At 43.0% G+C, this 16812-nt stretch overlaps 1 protein-coding gene across 1 annotated transcript; it reads left to right on the top strand.

Moving 5' to 3' along the window:
• Window positions 1-8524: 8524 nt before the first annotated feature.
• Window positions 8525-9538, top strand: LOC122929189 (olfactory receptor 490-like). The gene has a single exon (XM_044282694.1). It carries the CDS (start codon window positions 8525-8527, stop codon window positions 9536-9538), a length of 1014 nt encoding a protein of 337 aa, XP_044138629.1.
• Window positions 9539-16812: the final 7274 nt, after the last annotated feature.

The following is a 16812-nucleotide window of genomic DNA, read 5'->3' as shown; positions in this document are numbered from 1 at the left end:
TAAAAACGTTTGCAAACGGATTTACAAATGTTTTGAAATACCAGATCAGTCTCTCCGGTGTCATCCGAATAAAACGGATCAGGTATTTAATATTTTTAAATTTTTAAAGGTCTGCGCATGCGCAAAATGGAAGACCGGATCCGTCAATGCGGCAATTTTAATGCCGGATCCAGCACTAATACATTTCAATGGAAAATAATGCCGGATACGAAAACTGAAGTGTTTTTTTTCTGGTATTGAGCCCCTAGGATGGAACTCAAGGAAAACTTTAACGCAAGTGTGAAAGTAGCCTAACAGACAGAATGCAAAGTGTATATTTCTTTCTAATGTGAACTCGCCGTAAGTAAAGTAATGTTCCCTTTATATTTAGTGTAGACCTGAAGTGTTTATCCATCGTCATCCAGTGAATGCCAGGAATGACACAATCCCAGCAGTGACGTAGAGCCTAATATAGCAGGAATGATCAGAATTTTATTGGAACATCTTAACCCTGTTATACACTGCCCGATTTTTGGGCTGATAATCGCTAACGATCATTCGTATGAATGCTCACTAGCAATCATCTTGCAGTGTAATACTGCCACCAAGTACTTGATGAAAGAGCAACCACTCGTTCAAGGGGCAATCCAAATCTTTTGACATAAAAAAAAAATATCATTTGCAGTTGGCAGATCTTGCAGGGACACGCAGTATTTTATTTTATTTTTTCTTTTACTAGAAGACTGCTGTATGCTTTTCTTTTGGCTTAGCAAGGGGTCAGCAAGGACTGTTGGTGGCCTGCACGATGATGCTGTGATATACCTGTGTGAGATCTGAGCCAATTTAAGAGGGAATACATGTGAGGGTGTCCTATCTTTTTCCTCAGTTAGAATAGGCATTTTTGTAGAATGACATTTACAGAAGATCTTGAAAAGACTTTTCTTCAGTTTTCTTTGTTTAGTTGGATTACTTTAATCTCTCTGTATTGTTGAAACGGAGATGAAATAACCTTTTATTAAAAATGTTACAAAAAACCACATGCTTTCAAAGGGTGTCCTAATTTTTTCACATGACTGTATATAGCTGATTTAACAAGCTTTGTGATGAATTAATTTTAACTAGTGTTGATCGAGCACCAAAGTGCTCGGGTGCTCGGATACTCGGGCCAAACACCGAAGGATGCTCGTGTGCTCTACCGAGCACCCGAGCACAATTGAAGTCAATGGGAGAACCTAAGCATTAAACTAGGCACCACCTGCTCTGGAGAAGGGAAAGTGTCTGGTTCATAGGAAAAGGTCAGAAATTGATGGAAACACCACTCAAATGGTTTGGGAACAGCATGGGGAGGATGTCTGGATGCATCTTGGACTCCCAGATCGCTGCTGAGAACGATGTTGTCCGAGTAATACACCACTTTTACAGACTGACAATAATACACACAAAACCGTAGATAAAATTAATTTTAGAGGAAATATTGTTAGGAAACATTCTTTCCTGTATATTTACTTGTATATAAAGTGCAAGTGCTGCCAAAATTACAAGCAAGAGGTACTCTGATACACCCTGTATATCACATAAAGGAGGGCCTCGTTCCCATTGTGGCACAAATGTTCAGGTAGTGGGACTCCTACACTCATAAAGACTATGCAGTAAGTGAAAGGGCTGCCAAAAATTACAAGCAACCGTTAGTCAAATACACCCCTTATTACACATAAAGGAGGGCATCACACACACCCTCGAAAAATTATTATTGATGGCCTTCTGGTGACCCTCGAAAAAATTAGGAGCAAGGACCTGCTGGTGACCTTCCATAACATTAGGGGTGAGGGCCTGCTGCTGATCTGACCAATCGAAAACATTAGGGGTGAGGATCTGCTGCTGATCTTACCATCAAAAACATCATGTACGAGGGCCTGCTGGTGAGCTGACCCTCTAAAAGATTGTAGGTGAGGGCCTGCTGGTGAGATGACCCTCTAAAAGATTATATGTGAGGGCCTACAGGTGAGCTGACCCTCTAAATGATTGTAGGTGAGGGCATGCTGGTGAGCAGACCCTATAAAATATTGTAGGTGAGGGTCTGCGGGTGAGCTGACCCTCTAAAATATTCTAGGTGAGGGCCTGCTGGTGAGCTACCCCTATAAAACATTATTTCCAAGGGCCTACAGGGGAGCTAACCCTCTAAAATATTGTAGGTGAGGGCCTGCTGGTGAGCTGACCCTCTAAAAGATTGTAGGTAAGTGCCTGCTGGTGAGCTGACCCTCTAAAACATTATATGCAAGGGCCTGCAGGTGAGCTGACCTTCTAAAACATAATAAGCGAGGGCCTGCAGGTGAGCTGACCCTCTAAAATATTGTATGAGAGGACCTGCAGGTAAGCTGACCCTCTAAAATTTTGTAGGTAAAGGCCTACAGGTGAGCTGACCCTCTAAAATATTGTAGGCGAGTGCCTGCAGGTGAGCGGACCCTCTAAAATATTGTAGGAGAGGGCCTGCTGGTGAGCTGACCCTCTAAATGATTGTAGTTAAGGGCCTGCGAGGGCAGACAAATACACATGTTGATATGATGGAAGAGGAGGAGGAACATGAGAAAAGGAAGATTCAAACATATACCCTTTTTTGTGGTGGAAGAGGTGCATGGCATGGGAACACTGTGTATTCAGTACATTATAAACAACACATTTAAAGTGCTTTTATGTTCATCAGCTTTCCTCTGGTGGAGTCGAGAAGTCATGGTCAATCCAGGCCTTGTTCATTTTTATAAGAGTCAACCTGTCAGCATTTTCAGTTGACGGGCAGAGACGCTTATCTGTTATAATGCCACCAGCAGCACTAAATACCCGCTGAGACAAAACACTGGCGGCAGGGCAGGCCAGCACCTCCAAGGATTAGGGTGCCAGTTTGTGCCACATGTCCAGCTCGGACACCCATTAGTTGAAAGGCACTGAGGGATCATTGAGAATGCTCAAACAGTCTGCTATGTACTCCTTCACCATCTTCCAAAGTTTTTCCCTCCTTGTGACAGTAGGCTGCGCATCAGGGTGAGGGTGCTGGAGGGGTGTCATGAAACTGTCCCAGGCTTTGGAGAGTGTTTCCCTGCCTCTGTTGGAACTCCTGTGTGTTCCCCTTGTCTCCCGTCCTCGGTTGACCTAGGACTACGGACTCTGCCACCAGCATTGTCAGATGGAAATTTTTGGAGCACCGTTTTGCTCGTCCTCTCCAAAACAGGAATGAGAGATGAGAAGTTCCCTTTGTAGCGGGGGTCGAGAAGGTGTTGTCTAAAATGTGTGTAACGCGTGGGTCGTGGGAAAGGCAGCCTAACATGAAGTCAGCCATGTGTGCAAGAGTACCAACAGGCAAGACTTTGCTGTCATCATCAGGAGGATGACTCTCAATCTCCTCTCACTGCCAGCTCTGTGAGAAGATCTGGCAGACGTTCTTCTCTACCTGTTGTGTTATGTTCTTTGTTTTGGTTTCACTTTCTAATCTCCCATCCTTCTCCCAGCTGTAAAATATTTGCACTGATTGTCTCCCTTTATATTCCCTCCCATACTGCCTCACTTTGCGGTTTATACTTCTTCCTGGATTGTGTTCACTGCTGGATGCTGCTTCTCCTGATTCCTCAGATAAGTCTGTTTCCTTTATTTGTGTTTTCTTGCTGGCTTGATTGTAGGTGACCCTGACTCTGTCCGTATTAAGTGCAGGGAACCGGTGGTCGTGTCCTCTCACTATTGTAGGGTTTTCAGGTGTCACATAGTATAAGTTACGAGGGCATGCATCCGTCTACCATTAAGACCTTTGCATTGGTATAGCAGTCAGGGAGAGCTCTAGGGGTTTTAAAGGGCTCACCCATATGCTCCTTAGTTTGGGATCAAGCCAGTTGGATGTTTATTTATAAGTTCCAGCTTTCTGCAACACCATCCGTGACATCTCCTCATCATTTTCCTCCTCTTCTGTCTACCCACGCAGAACAGATGGAATTAAACTTACATTGGTACTATCCTTTGTAGCAGAGGCAACCGTCTTCTGCTCCTCTTTCTCCTCTTCATGGTCCAATTCATACTGAGAAGGCAAAGTGAGGGTGGTTTGGCTATCACCCTGTGTAATGTCTTCCCCCATTTCCACCTCTTCCACATGCAAACGTTGTCCTTAATTGTGAGCAGCAAGCGTTTGAGTAGACACAGAAGTGGGATGGTGATGCTGATAATAGTGTTATCACCGCTCACCATCTGTGTTAATTCCTCAAAGTGGTCAGACATCCATGCCCACTCCTCGATTGTGAATAGCGGAAGCTGACTGGAAACGTGTAAAGGATCTCCTAGCACCCCGACCGGGTACCTCAGTTGATGGATGCTCCTAGTGCTTCCCGAGGACTCCAAGCACTCCGCTCTACACTAAAACCACCACAGGAACAAGGAATAGGAACAGCTCTTACAAGAGCTAGTAGTTATAGCAAGGGGAGTATAGCAAATCTTCAGCGTATAGCAATCCCCAGTGTTGATCAGTGACCCAAACACCAGCCTCAACATGATGAAGGGTAAAACAGGAACTCTTTATTGAACACACAGCATTGACTTATATACACATGACATACTGAGGACATGACATAGCAGCCAATCCTGTACAGTTTAAACACAAAACTAACCCTATTCAACAAACACAATGGCATTGTCTGTGACGCAATGAACAACCAACAATGAATATGCAAACAGATATATTCACTCCCTCCATAATTAATGAATGGGAAGAGGAGACACATGTGATGGGATTATCTCCTGAGTGTATCATAGGAGTCGGCTGTTATTATAATCAACTATCTTAATCCCATAAAACACAGAGAGAGAATGCACCAAACAGATATAACACTGACTATGCTGGCAAGACATAAATGCAGGTATTAAAAGCTGAGACTTTTGCCAATATATTCCAGTCATGGAGATATCGGAGCCCATCATGCACCACGTCACGGTTCTCAGCATGGCAAGGGGTCCTAACCGCTGCTCTAACTATGGTGTGAACACGGTCTGAAGGTGATATAATTCAACTCGCAGCCAAGCTTCCCACAAATGCCCAGCATGTATACTGCGGTAGTACTATGTGAATGAAGCCAGGCAGCGAGCCACACCCACACCAGACCATGTGATGGAGGTTACCAGGTGCAAAAGAGTGTTAGAATGCCAAGTAAAGGCAAACGCACTAAAATCTAACAGGGCAGAAAGAGAAAAACCAAAAAATATATAGTGGCAATTCTGGAGGAGCTGTCAGCCCCTGACACTGTGGCGTGTCTTTTATTGGGGGAGCAGCCCGACCGCATGTGGACCGCAGTAATCGACTAACCCCAGCAAAATATGCATACAATGGAGGATATTGGCGCGGTCCACATGCACCACAAGAGCAAACTACACAAAATGTAGCAATTAATCATATAAAACACTCTTGGCAGAATTGCCACTATATATTTTTTTGTTTTTCTCTTTCTATCTTAATCCCATCACTAACACAATCAGTGGGAGTCTCAGTGCAGAGTTAACCCTTTTTGTGTTGCTGAATCCACACCATGCCTTTTTAATGGGCAATAGGAAATATGTGGCATATAAATTACACACATAAATCAGGGTTTATAGTTCCTTGTAACCCCAAAAGGTCTGAGGGGGTCTCCATAGTTCTTGGTCCATAGTCTGTAGGAAGTAGGCTGGCACTCAGGCTTCTCCAGCAGCCCCAGTGACGGTTCAGTCCGTCACAAAAGGTGACGACCATGTTGCAGCTGGTATTCCACTACTGCCCTCTGCTGCTCACAAAGCCTGGCCAACATATGGAACGTCAAGTTCCAGTGCGTGCTCATCTCACAAAACAGGCAGAGAGCTGGCTATTTCCAGCGCTGCTGCAGCGTTGAAAGACCGGCTGAAGCTGTCGATGACTTGCGGAAATGTGCACACATGCGGCACTCCTTCACCAGTAGCTCAGGCAAATTGGAATAGGTTTTGAGAAACTGTTGAACCACTAACTTTAAGATGTGGGCGAGGAATAGGATGTGTGTGAGCTTCCCGAGCTCCAAAGCCGCCACCAAGTTACAGTCAAAATCAGACACAACCATGCCTGGCTATAGATTGAGTGACGAGAGCCACAGCTCAGTCTGGACTCTTATCCCCTGCAACAATTCTGCGGCAGTGTGCTGTTTGTCCCCTGAGCATATCAGCTTCAGCACGGCCTGTTGACGCTTCCCCACTGCAGTGCTACACTGCTTCCAGCTACTGGCTGATAGCTGACTGGTGCTACACGCGGATAATTCGGAGGTGGAAGTAGACAAGGAGGCGGAGGAGTAGGAGAAGTGGGGGTTGGAGCCACTTACATAGGTGCTGGCGGAAACCCTGATGGAATTAGGGACCCCAAACCTCGGCGTTGGTAGCACCTGTGCCATCCCAGGGTACGACTTGCTCCTGACCTCCACAATGTTCACCCAGTGTGCCATCAGGGAAATGTAGTGTTCCTGGCCAAATGCACTTGTCCATGTGTCCGCTTCCCAGCGACTGCCTTGGTCAGGGCACATGTCATGTTACGGGACACATGTTTGTGTAAGGCGGGCACTGCACACCTTGAAAAATAGTGGCAGCTGGGGAGTGCGTAATGCTGGACAGCTGCAGACATCAGGCGATGAAAGTCCTCAGTGTCTACAAGCCTACGGTAAATGGCAACATTTCCAGGGCCAGTAATTTTAAAAGCTGCACATTTAATGCTATGGCCTGTGGGTGGGTGGCTGGGTATTTGTGGTTGCGTTTAAATGCCTGAGATAAGGACATTTGGATACTGCGCTGGGACACAGAAGTTGACATGCTAGCTGATGGTGATTGTGAAGGTCCAGGTGCTGGGCGGGAGGCATCCCGGCCTGTGCCTTCGACTGGGGATTGGCCAGCACGTAACACAGGGGAAAAGGAGGCATGGTGTGACCTGCAGACACAGATTGTTAACCCTGGCATTCGTCCCACTAATTACTGTGCTTGGATGCCATGTGGCGGATCATGCTGGTAGTGGTGATGTTGCTAGTGTTCACGCCCCAACTCATTTTTGTATGGCACAGGTTGCAAACTACTATTGTTTTTTCGTCCACACTTTCCTTAAAAAAGTGCCATACTGCTGAACACCTACCCCTTGGGCATGGGAGATCTGTGGAACAGTTGCGGGCCTGTTTGGTATGGTCCTCCTTCTCCCTTTTGCCACCCCACTGCCTCTTCCAGCCTGTTGCAGTGCTGCAGAACCCAACTCCTTTGTACTGCTTTCCACCTTCCCAGGTTTGGTCAGTGACTTCTTCATCCACCACCTCCTCTTCGACTTCCTCACTCTGCTCATCCTCCTGACTTGTTGACCTAACCACAACCTCAGTGATTGACAATTGTGTTTCATCCTCTTCATCAACCTCTTGATACAGTAATTGCCTTTGACCTATTGGCAACTGTGTCTCATCATCATCCACCTCATTAAACAGTAATTGCCGTCCCCCACCATCATCTTCATGTGACTATGGATGCTCAAGAGTTTGGGAATCAGGGCACAAGATCTGTTCTTCCTCAAGCGTGCTTAGCGAGAGGGCCAAATCAAGGAATGGCGCTGAAAAGAGGTCCTCGGTATATCCTAGTGTGGGATCACTTGTTTGCCCAGACTCTCCATGGTGAGAGAAAGGAGGATCAGGATGAGGATTGTGTTGAGCAGACTCTTGGCTACTGAGACTGGACTTGGTGGAAGACAGGGTGGTGCTTAACCGACTGGAAGCATTATCTGCTGCAATCCAACTGACCACCTGGTCGGAATTCAAGAGTGGTGTCCTGCATCGCGCAGCAAACTGGGACATGAAGCTAGGTATTGTGGATAATTGTTTTTCTTGTGCTCTGGCAGCAGACACAGTTTTACCGCGCACAGGGCCACGGCCTCTGCGTGCACCATCAGCATTAGGGCCACTGCCGCATCCCTTACAGCTCACCTTCTTTATGTTAAATGTTATATATGCTTTAAAGTATGTCACGCGTACAGTAGCGTAGGATTTGGAAGTGTATGCGCAAACAAATTTGGGTCTAAACTAACCTTTTTGAGAAATTCATGAACCTGAACCGAACCTCTAAGGGTTCAGTTATTTCTAGTTCTAAACTATAATTGAATGTTAACATTAATAATTAGATAAAGCATTCTTTATGTGTTGTTAATAAAAAAGTCTACATTTTTAAGTTAAAACTGATTTTCTGCATATTGTTAATTATTATTCTCACCGAGACTCATTATTTTTATCCCTCTAATTTCAAATCATTTGAGTAATATTATCCCCAATTGTCCCTTCTTTGAGGGTTTAAGATTGAGATATATACTGTACATTTAACGTGAAATCCTCAGTCAAGTTTTTTTTCTAGAAGAAGTCATAACATCCTCATCAAGGTTTTAGAAAATATATTCTGTATTATTTTCAGAAACATATTGAGGAAAATAATTGTTTGCACTTATCTGAAAAATGCTTACTGGGACCAGGATGAAGATTGACATTGAAAATGAAATAAGAAAACATTTATAATGGAGGCAAAACCTATTCTTTCCTCAGCAATATTAGCCTCAGAAAATGTATCAGTCAAGTTGACAATTTCTCTCAACTCCACCACTGTCACTGAGTTCCTTATACTGGGATTCCCGGCTCTGAATGATTATAAGTTGCCTTTCTTCTCCATTGTTCTCCTCATGTATTCCATGACTATATGTGAAAACTTGTTGATCATTTTACTGGTGTCAACAAGCCAACGTCTCTGTTCTCCAATGTATTTCTTCCTTGGACATTTGGCACTTTCAGACATCATCCAAGTATCAAATGTTGTTCCTAAGATGTTGGATGTTATCATAAAGGAGGGGAGTATCATATCTTTTGTTGGGTGTACAACTCAGTTTTACCTTTATGGGGTATCAGTCAGTGCTGAGTGTTTTTTGCTCACGGCCATGTCCTATGACCGGTACTTGGCCATCTGTAGACCTCTACATTATATCTCAATGATGAGTTTCAAGCTTAGATACATCTTGGTCATATCATCCTGGGGCCTGAGTTTGATGTTAATACTTATCACACTTGTACTTGTCTTTGGTTTAGACTTCTGCGGGTCCAATGTTATTAACCATTTCTTCTGTGACTTTGCCCCTCTTTTAGAACTTTCTTGCTCCGACACAACCATTGTGAGCATTGACATTATAGTACTCTCTGTTCCAATCACTCTGTTACCTTTCTTGCTCATTATTATAACTTATGTTTATATTTTTATCACCATCTTCAGAATTTCCTCCACCTCAGGCCGCCAAAAAGCCTTCTCCACTTGTAGCTCACACTTGGTGGTTGTTTCTTCCTATTATGGCTCCATGCTCATCATCTACATGGTCCCTTACAGAGGACATTCACTGACTGTTAATAAGTTTATTTCTCTTGTCTACATTGTCCTGACCCCCTTTTTAAACCCTATGATATATAGTCTAAAAAACAAGGAGATTCAGTCTTCTGTTATTATATATCTAAAGGTTTGTAATAAGAAGAAAGTGACACATAGTTAGTAGAAGAAAGTGACACAAACTATCAAGAGATGTAATTAAAGAGGGTTTCCAGGATTTGACAAGTCATATTCTATCCTTAGGCTTATCCTCCGGCTAGGCCATCAATATCTGATCTACAAGGGTCCAAAAAGCCATCCCAAGTCATTCTGTTGTTTCTATCAGTAGTGAGTGATAGAAGTCCTGCTGTAGTCACTTCTATCCACTACACATTGCATAGAGCTGTGTAGTTCTGGCTCATTCTCAGCTGGTGTGTGGGTGTTTGGGGTGTTGGATCCCCACCAATCATAGATTGATGGTCTATACAAAAGAAAGGCCATCACTTTGAAAATCCTGGGCAATTACTTTAAGGCATAATTATATTTGCAGTCAAAATACATTTTTATCTCTTCTACTAATGTAACAGAGATAGCTTAGATACAAACCTGATTTTTAGCAATTCTATAACACACTAGATAAGATATTAGTTTTACAGTATTACAATGTCTTATCTGGTATAGTCAAATTCAAATTTCTTGGCACAAAAGTTTTTTTTTTTCTTATTTGTAAATTAATCCTTGGTTATTTGTCTCATTTAGAAGTTATTTCAATGTTTTTGAAACCTGATGCTGTTTTTTATAAACCCATGTGGTCTCCATGAAAAAGACTGATATATTTAGTATCAGTGAGAAGGATATGATTATCTCCAAGCCTTCTAAAAGGAAATGTACATGATTGCATTCATTTACAATGGGTCATTTTGGTAAGACTGTTTAAACTGGCAAAGAATTTGCAAAGGAATGGCAAGTTGGATTATTGGGGTGCAGGAACCAGAACTTTGGGGTTGGCAAGGATAAAGTGTTAGACTTGACACCGAAGCATGGGTTGTGTTGGCTCATATTCTCTGGCCTAACAAAAACAAACTGTAAGAGTTGGCCTTCTCTTATCAGATAACTTCTTCAAGCAAATTCCAGCTTTACTCTCCTTCATCCCCCTTATTTTAAAGTAAATGCTTTATGCATCTACTCACCCCCAGCTTCCAAATAGCTGTCATGTACTGACCACCAGGCCCTGCCGACACGTCACTACTTGCCTTCTACAGGTTCTCTAAATTGACATTGCCGACATCTCTCAATGGTGACTTTCACGTCCCAATTGACACACACTATTGAACAGTCTTAAAACTCCTTTAACTAGTTCCTATAAAGAGAGGCATATGTTGGAAACTTATTTTCTCCCTCCGCCTTTTAACCAAATCCACTGATCTATCCAAGTGTTAAGTCCAATTTTCAATAATTTATCTATCTATCTATCTATCTATCTATCTATCTATCTATCTACTAGAACAGCTGTAGAACTGTATGAAAATCTTTGCTGAAATCCACATACATGATGTCCACAGCACCACCTTCATTCTATAATTTATTGACATAGTTGATGAAATCAATGAGATTGAAGAGATGATCTGCTCTCAGTAAATTCATGTTTTTGACCAACATATTTTTGGTCTCTTGGTGGTCAATTATCATCTATTTGTGGAGAATTTGTTATTTTTAATACTACAGATATAAGACTAACTTGTCAGTAGTTTTTTCGGCTTCTTCTGTACTTCCAGTCTTATGGATGGGTACATCACTGGCCACTGTCCAATCATAAGGAACATCACCTGTACAAAAGGATTAGTTAAACAAATAAAAGAGAGGTACAGCAACAGCAGTTTCGAAGTCTTTAAGTATTCTTAGGTGAACGTGATCTGAAACTAATGCCTTACTTCAAAAATGCTTATTCACTTAAATCATCTGCCTTCAAAAATACTGCAGCCGAATCCTCGAGCTACTGTCCTCAAAAACACTGGATTAAAACCTTTCAACCAGAGGTAATCTCCTGCTTTAACACTATTAACACCACCTTCAGAAAATACTGAACAACACTATTCAAGTGGTCAACAACAGCCTTCTCCGTATTGCTACAGGTCTTTACCCCATTTAAAAAAATAAATAAAATTGTTGTATACCAAAAAAAGTTGTATCCCTCTATTTAACAGATTTAATTTCCTAGGGAAAGGACCTCAAAGGTAAAGTTTTCTGAAATACCACTTGTACCACGAACCACAAAAGAAAGGCAGCAGAAGATTGGGGGAGTCAAGTGGCTCAAGAACTAGTGTAGAAAGGAGGGGTTTGGGTTCCTCGAGGATTGGGCTGACTTTTCTGTCGGCTACAGGCTCTATCAGAGGGATGGGATGCACCTCAATGGGGAAGGGGCAGCTGTTGTGGGGGAGAAAATGGCTAGAAGAGGAATATTTATACTAAGGACTGGGGGAGTGGAAATGCATTATAGAAGGGGAATATGCAGTGCAGATAGAGACCTGAGGGTGAGGTAATGGTATGCGTGTGGGGGTAATTACATTATAAGAGGGGAAGATAGTGCAGATAGAGACCTGAAGCAAGGTAATGGGACTGCGGGAGGAATGGAAGGAGGGACTAGAACAGTTCATAAAGAAAAGTGTAGGATAAAAATATACATAAACCTCTCAATTGTATGTACACTAATGCCCAAAGCCTGACTAATAAAACTGGTGAACTGGAATTAGTGATGTGTGAGGAGGACTATGACAAAGAGGGAATAAATGAGACATGGCTGGATGATAGCTATGACAGGGTGGTTAACATATAGGGTTACAGCCTGTTTAGAAACGATCGTCAAAACTGGAAAGGGGGAGGGGTTTGCCTTTATGTAAAGTCCGGTCTAAAGCTCATAGTCCGAGAAGATATAAGTGAGGGACATGAACATGTGGAGTCATTGTGGGTAGAAATACATGGAGAAAAAACAATATTAAAATACTAATATGGGTTTATTTTAAGCCCCTAATATACCAGAGTCGAAAGAAAATCTACTTCTAAATGAGATAGACGAGGTGGCAAATCATGATGAGGTCATTATTTTGGGAGACTTCAACTACCCAGATATAGACTGGGAAACTGAAACCTGTACATCTTAAAAAGGAAAGAGGTTCTTGGCAAAAACAGAAGTGTATTGTAAGCCAACGTCGACCAATAATTTGCTGCACTGGCAAAGCTACCATCCTCTGCCGCTTAGGAGCGGAATATCAATAGGACAGTATATACGGGCCCGTAGAAACTGCTCTGATGATTCTGGGTTCCTCCATGAATGCAACACACTATACCATCGTTTTCATCAAAGAGGGTACCCAAAAAGGACTTTACATAAGGCATTCTATAGGGCCAGAAAAAACTAAATCGCTGTGATCTTCTCCAAAACAAACAAAAAAAATATCACAACTCCCTCAACAATCAGATGCATTGGTACTTTTGACATGCAGAATCACAGGATTTTTCAAATTTTACAGAAACATTGACAAGTTTTACAAGCTGACAATGATCTTAGTGAGGTGTTGACCTCTAAACCCAGCACAACCTACCGTAGAGGTAAAAATCTAAAAGACTTGTTGGTTCACAGTTTTTATAGAGTCACTCCCCCTAACAGTACACGGCTTAGATCTAATGTGGTGGGCAGTTTTCCATGTGGTAGGCGCAGTTTTTTCCTTTATATCATAAAGACCAAAGATTTTATCAGTCCGGTAGATGGAAAAAAGTTTGACAAACTATGGGCATTATTTATATTGTCCAATGCCCTTGTTCCAAACTATATGTTAGAAAGACATCCCAAGAATTTTGCAGGCGGATCTGCCAGCATATCAGCAGTATAAACAACAAATCTGATACGACAATTTCACGCCATGTTAGGTTCTTTTAATAATGGGGACCCAAGGTGTCTCATTTTTTGGGGCATAACAAAAAGGTCTCTTGGAGCACGTAGGGGGGATTTTGACAAAATCCTTCTTCAAGAAGAAACTAGGTGGATTTACCGCCTTGACAGCCTCAGCCCTAAAGGCCAAAATTAAGGTTTTACTTTTTCATCTTTTTTATGATTACCACTTATAAACTCTGTAGATATCACCCTAATAATCAGTATCTACTGTGGGGGTTTGCTCTGAAAGGCAGGTTAGCGGATGCAGTATAGAGGCAACAACAAAGTCTTTAAATTAAAGAGTTCAGTGTTTCTTCACACATTAAGTAAGTGACAAGTTAGCAGGCCTTAATCCAGGCCCAAACTACCAGGTCCCAAAACAGAGACTGACAGAGCTCCACTGTCAGAGAAGAGTAATCCACACTACCTGACAGTGCTGCTTATGTTTTATTGCCCCAAACCAAGACACGGCCTGGAACGTGGGGAGAAGTCACCCACTCAGGACTTTGCCTACTCCCAGTAAGAGCCGTCCCAGATCAGCTATACAGCCATACTAAAATAGTAAAGTGTCAATTAGCATAAGCTGCCACTGACACCTGAAAATACCAGCTCTCACTTCACCAAGGCCAGGAACCTCGGTGACACATACCTTCAGTCAACGATGGACCTTTGCGGCTTTCTTCATACCTCCCTCCTTTTTTTCTACCCTGAGGGGGAGAACACTTGCCAGACAGTGTACCCGGGACAGGGCATCCGCGTTTCCCTGCAAGCGGCCTGCCCTGTGTTCCACTGAGAACTTGAAGTTCTGTAATGACAAGAACCATCTGGTAACCCGAGCATTCTACTCTTTGGCTTGGCTCATTCACTTGAAAGGGGAGTGGTAGGTCACCAGATGGAACTTTCTCCCAAAATATATAATCACGGAGAGACTTGAGTGCCCATTTGATGGCCAGGCACTCTCTCTCCACTCATCCCCAATATTTTTCCTGAGAGAGTACAGCTCTGAGGTCTACTTCAGAGGCATCGGTCTGTACCACAAACTCCCTCTTGAAGTCGGGCATTTCCAAAACCGGTGACCCACACAGGACCGACTTCAACGCGGAAAAGCCTATTCCGCATGGTCATTCCAGCGGACCATCACAGACTTCCGTCCCTTCAAGAGCCCTGTCAAAGGAGACACTAAAGTGGCAAAATGGGTAACGAACCTCATATAATAGCCTACCATTCCCAGGAAAGACTTAACTTGCCTCGTGGTGACAGGTCTTGGCCAATTCCGAATTGCCAATATTTTATTCACGCGGGGTTTGATAACTCCACGTCCAATGATGTACCCCAGGTATTTAGTCTCCTCTAACCCTATTACACATTTTTGGGGGTTATCAGTCAGTCCAGCCTTCCTAATGGTGTCCACTACAGCCTGCACTTTGGGTAGATGACTTTCCCAGTCGGTACTGTGGATGACGATATCATCCAGGTAAACCGATGCGTACTGACGATGTGGACAAAGTACAATGTCCATGAGTGGTTGGAATGTAGTGGGGGAACCATGCAGACCAAAGGGTAACATTTTATAATGATACATCCCTTCATGGGTGACAAAGTCATTTTTCTCTTTGGCAGCCTCCATTAAGGGCACCTGCCAGTAGCCCTTCATGAGGTCCAAAACAGAAACATATCGGGCTTGTCCTAACCTCTCGATAAGCTCATCTACCCGGGGCATCGGATATGCTTCGAACTTGGAGATTTTGTTTAGTTTGTGAAAATAGTTACAGAACCGTAACGTCCTGTCCGGCTTGAGTATTAAGACTATCTATATAATATATAGAGTGGTTGTGCACACCTCATTTGGAGGAATTCATCTATCGTTTATTTAAAACAAATTGCTGGTATAAAATGATAGTTTTATTTACTAAAAATGGAAGTGGGAATCTCAGAGATATTCAACTGCGTAGACCTAGGTTAGGTGGACCATAAATGTTAGGGTCTCCATAATGATTATCCCGATTGTCCTCAAGTGGTTATATGGCTCTCTGACAATTCAAGCAAAGTAGAAATCATATGTCAACATTCATCAGATAGATATAGGCGTTAGCCAGATTCATCAGTATAGTAATGATGATAGTAAAAAGGACAATAGTAAAATACAGTATATTCACAATACAAATACTTATAATAAAGTGAATGCATAAAAATAAAAATAAATCCACCTATTAAAAAATATGGAAAAAATATGTCCGCCTATTAACAAATATTGTGATTATGTTGGAAAGGAGCCTTATATTTAGATGTGAGATAATTCCACCTATGTAGACAATATTTCCACCTAAAACAAGAGAGTACGTCCACCAAAAAAAGAAAGAGTTCCACCTGTACAGAGAAAAAGGAGGATTCCACCTGAAGGGAAGTTGCTCCAATAGTTATACAGCAAGTTCCCTTCAGGTGGAATCCTCCTTTTTCTCTGTACAGGTGGAACTCTTTTTAATTTAGGTGGCAACGTGTGGTGTTGTGTACATGTGGTGGCAGTGTCTCGGCCTTCTGGCTGGATCCCAGGACATGGTTGCCATGCATGTTGTTGCCAGCGGTAACAGGTGCAGTGTGATGTTGTTTGTACACTTCCCCTTTAAGTGGCTTTCTTCCCTTGCCTGGTGTTGGAAGGGTTAACTTCCTTCCTAGTGTGTGAACACTGGGTGTGTCTGTGTGTGGGTGTGGCTACTTGGGCTTTTTAACTTCCGCTGGATGCCTATATCTGAGGGGTACTCCAGCCATGTGTTATGCTGGAGTCATCCTCCTGGTCATATACCATCTATCCAGTGAGGGCCACCCTTGTGGTCATAAGCTTATGTATGATGCTATGAAGATGTTTCTATGGTCTCTTTGTGTTTATTGCAGCTATGGTTTCCTGGGTTCCTGTGTGATGTATAGTGTGTGCTGTGTCCGTTTGTGTTGTTGTGGACAGCAGCACTTGTACATGGGTTCCAGACTGTGCATATGTGGCAGGTAGGTGTGGTACTTGTTTCACTTACCTGCCATTGCCATATGCTGTATATGTTCCCCTTTCCTTGCAGCTTGGCCAGTGAGACTCCTGTTCGTCCTTGTCTAGGAGGAACAGGTCGTCTTACCCTGCTCCTAGTCCAAGGCTACCCTGAGGGCTAGTAGGGACCCTAGGTTCCGGAGTATGAGCCCTCCTACCATCAGCGTTGGCTCATACAGCTAGGAGTCAGGATCAGATTTAGGGACGTATTAGGAGGTGACCTGCTCCCTGATTTCTGTCCTGGCCTAACAGAGACCATTATCTTCTGTCATCGCACGACTGAGGGTTTCCCCCATCCTCAGCCGTGACAGTACTCTCTTTTTTTAGGTGGAAATATTGTCTACATAGGTGGAATTATCTCACACCTAAATATAAGGCTCCTTTCCAACATAATCACAATATTTTTTAATAGGTGGACTTATTTTTTCCATATCTAGCTAACGCCTGTATCTATTTCTATTGATATCAGCGTCATTACTATACTGATGAATCTGGCTAA

The sequence above is a fragment of the Bufo gargarizans genome, chromosome 2 (assembly GCF_014858855.1).
Source record: "Bufo gargarizans isolate SCDJY-AF-19 chromosome 2, ASM1485885v1, whole genome shotgun sequence".
NCBI lineage: Eukaryota > Metazoa > Chordata > Amphibia > Anura > Bufonidae > Bufo > Bufo gargarizans.
This window is presented reverse-complemented; position numbering and strand designations above follow the sequence as displayed.